The sequence below is a fragment of the Eurypyga helias genome, unplaced genomic scaffold (assembly GCF_000690775.1).
Source record: "Eurypyga helias isolate BGI_N326 unplaced genomic scaffold, ASM69077v1 scaffold5949, whole genome shotgun sequence".
Lineage (NCBI taxonomy): Eukaryota > Metazoa > Chordata > Aves > Eurypygiformes > Eurypygidae > Eurypyga > Eurypyga helias.
Window position 1 is genome coordinate 13,245 of NW_010270142.1, and position 10,658 is coordinate 23,902.

A 10,658-nucleotide genomic window follows, 5' to 3' on the forward strand; every position below is an offset into this window, starting at 1 on the left:
TTTAATACCCTCTGCAAACTTCTCTGACTGACTCTTTTAAAAAGATTATTCCTGTAGAATTTAAGTTGGAACCATTTTGTGACTGAAAATTTTCCCAGGTCTTGTGGAATTCATATGCCACTTGTGCATCTGCCTTTTATGTGCACCAGGAAGGAGGAGTGTGAAAGATGCTGACCTACTTTAGAACAAGGGAAAACAGATTTCGCACATAATTTAAAAATAAATCCTTCTCTTTCAGAATAATTCTTGCAGAACAACAGAGCAATATTTGAAGGTTAGAAACATTACATTTTAACTTCACAATGTTTTTAATTTTTTCAAGTGTTTTTCTAATGAAGACTGCATTCAGTGGGGAAATTGTACAGCATCTTGAAGATACTATTGCAGCTATTAAGAAATCGGCAAGAAAAACTTAATATTTAGTTTCAAATATATTGGAAAGAGTTGGTAACCATGAAAATAATCTTTTACAGTAGTACTATTATAGGTGTTCTCTTGTGTGAGTTATATGCTACCTTAAGAAAGGGGCAGTTTGGAGTGAAGTTGGTGGATGCACTGTGCTGCCTGCAGAAGTTTGGTTGTAACAGAGCAAACCAACCTGACTAGTGCAGATCACACAGCTGATCCAAACCTTAGCTCACCTGATGGTGTTTTCATGCAGGAACAGAAGATGCCGTTTATACTAGGGGTCAGTGAAAGCTGAGGTGTGCCCAGACTGCTGTCAAAGTAAAAAGAGGAAGGGTCTTATGGTCAGCAGAGTAAATTGGGACTCAGGGTTGAATTTCTGTTCCAAGTTCTATTGCACCTTCATAGTTTGCTTTTATGCAAGAGGTCTAAGCTCTGAACCTACAGTGACATAGTAGGAGCATCACAGAAGTCACCTGAAGGCAGAGGTCTACTTGTATAGAGCTTTTTACATCATAAGGGCCTTAAGGCCATTGGTGCAAGGGAGAAAAATTAACCTCCCCTCTCAGGGTTGCTCTGAGGATACATCCACTAATGTCAATGTATTCCAGGGATGGTAAGGAGTTCAGCACCCCAGGACTAGGTGCAAAGGGATTTTCTTAATTTTTTGAACAATTTGTCTTTCCTTGAAACAACTGCATTATGTGTGATAATAGGAAACCTTATAGCAATTATGAGTTTCAGGTAGCTATTTATAGGTTGCTAACTCTTGTTGTAGAACCTCTGAAGCCATTAAAGCCAGGATGGCTTCAAACAGAAGGTAATTAAAAAGTATCTCCATAATGTATTTGTCTAGGTAGATGTAAATCTTGTAAAACTTCCATTTCTCCATCACTAGGCCTCTAAATTTTCTGTTTCAGACCAGCTCTGCATTAGTCTATCAGATGAGCATTTTATATAATGTGCTGAAATCATAAAGCTGTTTTCTTTTTCACTGCTTCAGCTAATTAAGGATGTAACACATATGAAATTAAAACCTTTTACACTTTTATTTTACACCTCTAAATATGTCAACTTCTTTATGAAATGAGAAAAGTTTATATGTGTGCATATAGAAATTACTATATAGACAGTAAAACTCAACAATAACTTTTCTACCTACAGTGCCTTAGCTGGTGATTGTAACAGCTAGCAAAAGTGAAGGAGAAAGACAGGATTGGTTTTATGCATAACTTGTGATGTCAAAGTCAACATCCATTTAAGAACTGATTCCTTTTTCCAACTATTCAGAGCTTCACCAACCCACCTACAATTTTCAGTTATACAAATGTGGGGAATCAGTTGTTTGGGGACTCTTCCCACAACCAGTTCAGCCTGGTCACTCCAAAAGTAACCCTTCTCACACCATTAACCATGAACAGTAAGATGACTTTCTAGCATGTCTCAAGGCCAGCTGGAGTCTCCATTCTTCGTTATAGGTTCAGGCCACAGGGAAATTAGGCACTTCTTTTGCTTAAATAATGCCCTTTATGCACAATGGAAGAAGCTGATAGCTCAGACCTTCCCTGCCAGCACAGCTTTTGTAGCAGAGAAGTAGGGAACAGCTTCCTGAGGACTGCTAACAGTCAACAGTTCTTGGAAATACATGGGTTTGTTCAGCTACCTGTAAAACAAGTCACTTGTTATTTGGAAGAGAGAAAGAAAGGAGGAAAGAGAGCAAGTATGAGGAAAGGGAATGGTATCTCTAGGCATGGAAAATACCCATTATCAACTAACTTAAAAAAAAAAAAAAAGGTAAGGAAGAAGTGTTTTTTCAGCTGTTGTATTACTTGGTTCTCACTTGTGGATTTTTTTAATTGTCAGGAAGAAATTCGAAGGCATACCCTTGAATGTCTGGAAGAGGAGACTATAAAGACCAGCAATCTTCGCTTTAGAATGCAGAATTTTCCAGGAGAGATTGTTGCAGAGATGACAGGTAGTACTGGCTTAACCAGCCCTGGGAAAAAACAAACAAACAAACAAAAAACCCCAAGAGAATTGTATTTTCTATGCATTGAAACATTCTGAAGTATTCTATAAAATAAATCTTACTGCTAAAAGTAAATAATTTTCAGTAATAACTTAATGAAAGAAGATAGGTGTTTGCCATTGGATCATATTGTGAGGGATTATTCTTTCACGTAAGAGTGTAAATGGGAGATATCTTCATTGAAGACCATGCACAAATACTTGAGGAATGAAGAGAACTGCAGCATTTAGTTTGAATTCCAGCCGAAATCCACAACCTTTCTCTGATACTTGAGATGAAGCACTTGAGAGCTCTGTGCTTCAAGTTCCCTCTCTGTGAAGTAAGGTTAATAATGCTCATCTGATGTGACATTACTTTTGGGTGGGCTTCATCTGACCAAATGCTTAGCAACTGTCTCTTTTGGACAGTAAAGACAAAGAGGCATTTCTAGGCATGATTCATCTCACCCTAGCATAGATGTTTAAAGCAAGTCAGAAGAAGTGCCTCTTTCTTTCCACTGGCTATGAAAAGAGGCTAAAGCATTAGCTCAAGTGTAAGTATCTTTGATGAAAATAAAGCTTGAGCTCTACTCTTTTTTTCTCAGGTATGGTTTCACTTTTATGATGACCAACCCATATTCTACTACTACACTGCTATTTGCCCCGTAGTCGCAAAGCAAAGTGGTCAAGGAGTTGATCCAGATAAATGTTCTTCTTTTTTGAGAGAAGCAAGGGAGTTGGAGTTCTTTATCTGGCTAACCGTGAGGTTCCATGATTGTCAGTGGTGGCACAGCAGGTGAGATGGCAGGGTGGCCAGGGAGAACAGGACTACTCCTTTTGGAGTACTGTGAAGTTAGATCATAGAATCACAGAATTGTTAATTTGGAAAAGGCCTTTAAGTTCAGGAAGTCAAACTGTTAACCCAAAACTGCCAAATCTACCATGAAACCATGTCCCTGAGTGCCACATCTACATGTCTTTTGGTCACTTGACGACTTCAACTTTAGGGTCATCATGAAAAAGCAACCAGAGCTTTATTTTTTTTTATTTTTTTTCCAGCTACATTCTGTGGTTATTGATTACTTCCTTATAGCAAGTTTCCTCCCTCATCTCTCTGCCTAGAGCACGTGGTTGCTATGCAGTTAGTTGGTTGTTTATACTAGCTGCTCCCATTCTGCACTGCCGAAGTGTTTTTGCATGGGTGGATGTACACTGATGTGGCTGTTGTCTCAGAAGCTGAAAAGATGCTGTAGTACAACGCCCCCGCACAGAGGAGCTTGAACCGCAGTGCCGCTTCATGCAGGCTCTTCGCTGTCACACAGCAGTGGCTTTTCTGGAAGAAATTCTATTGAATTTAATGCCAGATGATCCTTATCCTTGTCCCTGGCTGCCTGACCTGGTTGTGCAAAGGATTTTTTGGGGAGGAAAGAGTAATTTTTATCAGTTCACTATATATCTAGGGAATTATTTAGACATATAGTATGAAAAAGAGCAATTGTTCTGTGAGAACACAGCAGGTTGCTTTTTGTTGACAGATGCAGATGACTCAGGGAAAACGTGATAAAATTAAACTATGGAAATACATTATGCGAATTCAGGGATGCTAGTGTCTTAGGATCACAGCTATCCCTTACCAGGCGATGGTACCTATAGCAGTGAATTAAAGATTATGGACCAATCCCTTAATCCATTAGCTCATATGTACCTTTTTATAGCTAAGATGTTTTTGCATATTTTGTATTTATTTTTTAGCTCTCGTTACTGCTGCACGTGAATCTAGTGCTGCAAAGATAACTCAGCTACAGGCTGCACCGAAAAGCGTTGCTGACGAAACTGAATTACTAAATGAGAAGCAAACCCTTTGTGAAAGACAGAATGCTGCACTGTGGTATGTATTAACTTGAACATGGAAAACCATAGTGGCGAGATGATTAGGGAGAGCTGAATTGTTGTCAATACGTTTGAGTAGTGCTTGGCCCTCACCCCTGCAGCTAGCTGCAAATGTTTCTAGGCAACCCTTTGGTGCAGCAGCAAGCCTGATTTTTAAGATCTTGTTTCTTGAACAGCAGAGCCTGACTGCTGCTCCCTGCCCCCTGATAAGGTAGCTTAGGGAAAACTGTCTGCAGCTTTGCTTCTCACACTAGCAGGGAGAGTTTTATCTTTCAACAATTAATGTTAAGGAATTACTGCAAACAAAGATCATAGTTTCCAGCTTAAAAAAAAACCAACTGTGGAATAAACTCTGAATCAGTAACTGTGCTAAAGATCCATATTCCTCTTGAAGAGTTACCCAAGATGATAGAGAGACTTGGGAGATACTTGCTTTCTCCCTGCCAGATTTCATGTCACTCTCACCTTCTGCCATGCTGCTAGAGCTGTTCAAAAATAAATCACAATGCGTTTTAGGGGAAGCCTGCTTTCTTCACTCTTTCAGTGGTTGCAAGCAGCCCTTCTGTTTTTAATGAAACTTTTGAAAAACAATCACAGAATCACAGAATGGTTTAGGTTGGAAGAGACCTTAAAGATAATCCAGTTCCAACCCCCCTGCCATGGGCAAGAACACCACCCGGGTGGCGCAAACCCTCATCCAGCCTGGCCTTGAACACTTCCAGGGATGGGGCATCCACAGCTTCTCTGGGCAACCTCTTCCAGTGCTTCACCACCCTCTCTGGGAAGAACTTCTTCCTGATATCTAATCTAAACCTCCACACTGTCAATTTAAACCCATTACCCCTTGTCCTGTCACTACAGGCCCTTGTAAAAAGTCCCCCCCAGCTTCCTTGTAGCCCCTTCAGGCACAGGAAGGCTGCAATAAGGTCTCTCCGGAGCCTTCTCTTCTCCAGGCTGAACAAGCTCAATTCGCTCAGCCACCTCAGAAAAAGTTAAACTTTGAAAAAATTATAATACAAATAACTTCATCACAGGAACCAGTGCAGGTCATGCCTAAGGGTATGTGTAGTGCGACAGTAGACTGAGCTGCCAATGTATGGATAGGCAAGTATTCATTTCAAAGAACATCTGAACGAAGTCACTGACCTGAATGAATGGTGGGAAATACCATGATCTTTTTTTTTTTTTTTTAAAGTGAGGAACAAGAATACTTGCGGACACAGTATAAAGAGAAAGTAGACTTGCTGAATGAAAGGATGGCAACAAAAGTTAATACAAATGGTCTCTTAATTGAGATTTCTGATAAAACAAGAGATACAGAAAGAGACATAATCAGGGCGAAGGCAGCATTAGCAGAATTGAAAGGAAAAATAGCTGAAAAAATGAGTAAACTTGAGAAAAAAAATGAGTAAACTTGAGAAACAGAAAGAAGAATGTGATAAAAAGGTAAAGGTTTTGAAATGTATTTCACAGTTTTACAGTTATATAGTGGCAAAAATGAAATTACCTTAGAAATTATTCCAGATGTGTTTTGCTTTCTCATATGGAGCTAACATACGTCTTCACAGCAGCACAAACAGAAAAGTGACCCTGGACATCGGGAGCACGCACACTGTTTTGACTCGTGTATACATGTGCTTATGTGTGTGCAGGGTGTGTGTGGTTTGTTTGTATATCCACAAACAAACATCACAATTGCATGGTATATGAAATTTGTTTTCTAGCAGTACATCTCAGCGTGTCATGTCTGTATTGGTGCTTCTTACTGACTGTGGGACAAATAATGATGTACTGGGAATTCAACCCCTCCAGGCAAACCACTTAAAGCAAAGGTACCTGTATTTTCCAGCAAGCTCAGAAATAAGGTTTTTTGTTTTTTATATATTCTGACCTACTTTTAGTGGTGTATATTTGATATCTTTTCTGAATGATAATGTAAAAACAGATGATCAGATTAAAAGAAACATTTCTAGTACAAAATGAAGTATAACCAGGTTCCTATACTGGAATAAAATCACGTGAATTTTTGACAGATCAGATCTTAATTTGCATGTTATATTATTTAATTGTTGTTTCTTTTTCTTACAGAATTTATTCACTTGGTACATAGCTGTGGCTTTCGCAAAAAATTATATTGTTCCAATGTAAATTTTGTGCTCATTTAATTTTGGAAGGTTTCAGATGTTTTAATACAAATTTTTAGATAATGACCATTACATTGCTAAATTATGTGTATTATTTTTAATGTAGAAGAGAGAAATGAAAAAAATCCTTGATAGTCAGGAGGCAAAAACTTCCAAGAAAAAGCATGAATTTGAAAACTTGAATACCAAATATTTGGACCTACAGAATTTGATAAGTCAGAATTCAACAGTAAGTAATACACAAAATTGTTTTGGTTAATTACTGCATAGATCAACATTCAATTTCTGTAATTGGTCAAAGTAAGGGGAATTAATAGAGAAATGCAGAGCCTGCCTTCTGAGAAGAACAATAAGCTTGCATGATGTCTAACTGGCTAACGTTATTAACTGTTAGTTACACAGTTATAAAGTCTCTTTCAAAAATAGAAGGTTCATATGAACTGGTTTTGCCAGCTTAACGAAACAGTTGGCTACACTGGGCTGGTCAATCTATTTATCAGGACACTCTTATAGGGAATATTAGAAAAAAGTCAGTGAGAGGGTGACCAGGATCCCAGTGGAGCTAGCTGGAGGACTACCTGAAAAAGAGATGTTAGTCAACAGATGTTTAGTGGATGCAAATTATGATACGGGGGGAAGAAATAAGGAGATTTGAATAGAAGACTCTGTTCAGATATTATGAAAACCTTTGCACTGGAAAAATAGTGCAGAAACTAAAATAAGCAAGGAGGATGTATTATGCTCAACTGCCTGGGAATGCATTCAGCAGTGTAAATAACTCCACACTGGTGGACATGACAATTTTAAGGAGGCTCAGGATCTGGAAAGTCAAAATGAATTGTGCTAAAAGACAACCAGGCTTTCTCTGTCTGCCATCTATTTAATACTGGCTTTCAGTTCAACCCTGCCTACTCTAGAGCTACTTTTCCCTTTCTGCAGGTATAACTTACCAGAGAAAAGGGAAGATCAGTGTCCTCATCTTTCCTTTTATAATTTCTTGCAATTAAACTAATTTATTACCTGCTGAGGTAATAAATTTATTACCTCGGCACTACTGAAGCAACCACACTGCAAAACTAATACTTGTGTAATGAGTTGAGACAAACTGAGATGTAAAACATCATTTTCTGCCCTGGTCTTGCCATCTTCCTTTAGAGGAATTGCTGCCTTCCCAGCAAAAGTCCTTTCTGTCTGAATGAGTATCATGTTAGTAAAAATGAGTTAGCTGCAGTAATTTTCTCTTAAATAACAGTTTTCATAGGTTAATATTTTAAAGTTTCTTTTCATTACCAACCTGCATTGATTATTTTTTTAACTCTTTCAGTTATTAACTACAGTAAATACAGCCTTAACCACTGCTTCCTCAGTATTCTTTCTTTGCAGGCTGCAGTATTCTTGGTTGTGAAATCTGAGAGCAGCTAGAAAATAGCAGTCTTATACAGATGTTATGACAGCTTGGAAAAAAAAAGAAACAACAGTGGCAGTAAAGGGATTCATTATCAGCTGTTTTGGAAATTTCATATGTTTTGACATAGTCTGTTATATTTTTTTATAGACTATATTTAATGAAGAAATTCTCATAACAAAGCTGAAAGAAAAAAACAAGCAACTGGAAAAAACCCTGGAATTTAAAAAGACAGACATGCTGGCACTCTCTGAAAAGAAGTAAGAATCATTAGACCATGTGATCTGATCTCTTTGCTAAACCTGCACCAATGTTTTCTAAGGGAACTTTTCACCAATATTAAAGAAGAACCGGCCAAATTTTATAAAGTATGTGAATTATTTAATGGGATTCTCTCTATTGCCTTCAGTGGGCATAGAGTAAAGCCTTGGAGGGCAGCTGCAGTTGATCAAAATTAGCTATCAGGCAACAAATATTTACAAATAGTGCCCTTTGGACTAGAGTTACACTGTCCTTCTAACAATCATGCATGGTAGCAAAGTCAGTTATTACTCCCTACTCATGCTATCCTCTTCCTATCAGCTGGAATACTTATATTTGCTGTGGCACTGGGACTACTTCTTCCATATGTTACCTGAGGTGCAAAGCATCACAAATGATGTGAAAAGGCAAGATAATCCAAATGTCATTCTATGGGCTTGTCTGTGTTACCCCCATGGAGGTCAGTGTGGAGATCCTCAGTTTGGCATCATCCAGGCTAGCTCCATAGCTGCTTCTCTTCTGACTCTGCCATAGGCCTTCTGAAGGGTTATATGACTGAAGTGACAGGAAAAAAATTGAGACTCTTCCTGGTGATTTAAACTTTTTGTTTGAGCCCATTTCCCTCTACAGGCTGAGCTAAGAATCCCTACAAAAAAGGAAATATGAATTATTGGAAACTTGGGTAAAATTATTGCTCTGAACTCTACTATTTTTCTTGATGGCAGAACTAATTCATTAATGTCTTCATGAAATTAATGTTTCCATTAATTAATAATGTAATTACTGTAAAAAATGAGCTGCAGCCAGCATCTGGCTGTGGCCCTTGATCCTGTAGGCTGTTATAAATTGCTTATCTTTACTCTCTTGAGTATTAACTTCAGTAGAAATACTTTGTTGGGGAAGTTGACCATACTTATGTTTCGAGGGTCTGAATAGTCATTACCTGGTGAGGACCACAGAGATGTGGATTATGGTGAATTTCCTCGTCTGAGTGTAACGGAAGCATTGTCTTTCTGTTCTTTTTGTTCCGTATTTTTATAGCTGCTCAGTGCTGTGAAAGTCTTTTAGGGTGTTGGTCCTTCATAACTCATGCTGGTATTTGATGTAACAGATGAATTAGGCAGTTGAGTTACAGAAAGGATCTGGTCAATGTATTTGTTCCTTCACAATGTTTGACACACACTTTCAAGGCCTGGTCAATAAGGATTTTAGCTTCTATATTTGTTTGCTGTGAAACCTCTAGGATGGTAGGGCTTTCTCCTCCTCTTTTTCCTTTGATATCCTCTTCTCCTCTGTATCAGATTTCTTTCTTCAAACACTTCTTTGGGTAGGCTCATGCTTCTTGCATGACTCCTGGTTTGTACAGAAGATAGAAAAAGGAAGTTAGTATCCCTTGTTCTGACTATAACCTGTGAAACATACATACACACAACGTCCATCAGAAGCAAGAAAGATAAATCTATGCTCAAGTCTACTCATTTTAAGCTGTAGGCTTGTTGCTGGCAGGACTTACTTACCTGAAAACCTGACTGCTTTCCTCTTGTGTACTAATTCTATCAGTTTGTCTATAGAAAATATTGCCTCTCCCCACAAGCCTTCCTTGGCTTGTACTTTAAGATCTTGCAGTAGGAAGCCTACTAGTTCTGTATGTCCTTACCTTCTTTGCATGTTTTATTCTCAACGGATATATTAGAGGGAAGTAATGAATAAGTATGTCTGAATGGAATAGAGCTCAAATGTATGCAAACATTCACATAGCTTACGTTCACAGGAGGGGCCTGAGAATAAGAATGTGTAAGTTTTAATAGTTTTAACCTCTTTTTTTTTGTTGTTGTTTATATGCACCTCAAAATGTCTACATTGGCTATGTTTAATAGAATTCAGCTTGATTCCACGTTATTGCTTTTACAATCAAAAATTGCAGAAGAAAAGGAAGTTTTCAGTAAGGAACTTGAAAAGGTAAGAGAGGTATTTTTATTCTGGCTCAGTTTTTACTAGGCCTTGCCTTGTTGAAAGACTCAGTGAGAGCAGGCCTGCACAAAGGGTAACGTGACGTGCTTTAGGTGCTTCGCTTTGCCTGTTCCTCTGTGCTTGATGGTGTGAGCAAGGAAAAGGGGCACAAACATTTGCAGGACATGAGGCCTCTGCCTTCTGCTTGGGCTCTGGAGGTAGTGCTGGAGATAGGGTCAAGATCTGATCTTCAACTGAGGCCATGGGCTGGTGTTGCAAGACTTAAGTTGGGGTGAGCTTGAAGGTGTGGTTTCCTGAGCTGGGATGCAAAGGAATAGAGAGTTAAGATATTAGGATCTTGATTTGAGAGGGGGTATATGTGCAGTAAGAGAATGGGGCAGACAGATGTAGGAGGATTGTGGGGAGATTTGTTAACCAGAGTGAGTTTGGGCTCCTGGTCTGGAAAGCTGAGTGTGCAGTTTTCATAGTCATTCTTCCTGACTTGCTCCATGCTTTTTTACATCATAATTAACTTTCATTGCATGTGGAGAAAATCTAACTAGTGGTAGCATTCCATCTGCTGAAGCTGTGAAGGA

General features: G+C 38.7%; 1 protein-coding gene across 1 annotated transcript in view; it reads left to right on the forward strand.

Moving 5' to 3' along the window:
- Positions 1-338: 338 nt before the first annotated feature.
- Positions 339-10,658, forward strand: part of LOC104514606 (centrosomal protein of 128 kDa-like) — a gene marked incomplete at both ends in the record, with an annotated part of 14,140 nt that continues 3,820 nt past the window's right edge. Inside the window, 8 exon segments of the mRNA XM_010158343.1 lie at positions 339-401; positions 2,269-2,380; positions 4,165-4,300; positions 5,498-5,681; positions 5,683-5,748; positions 6,553-6,675; positions 8,002-8,111; positions 9,990-10,071. Coding sequence (XP_010156645.1) covers positions 339-401; positions 2,269-2,380; positions 4,165-4,300; positions 5,498-5,681; positions 5,683-5,748; positions 6,553-6,675; positions 8,002-8,111; positions 9,990-10,071 — 876 coding nt within the window.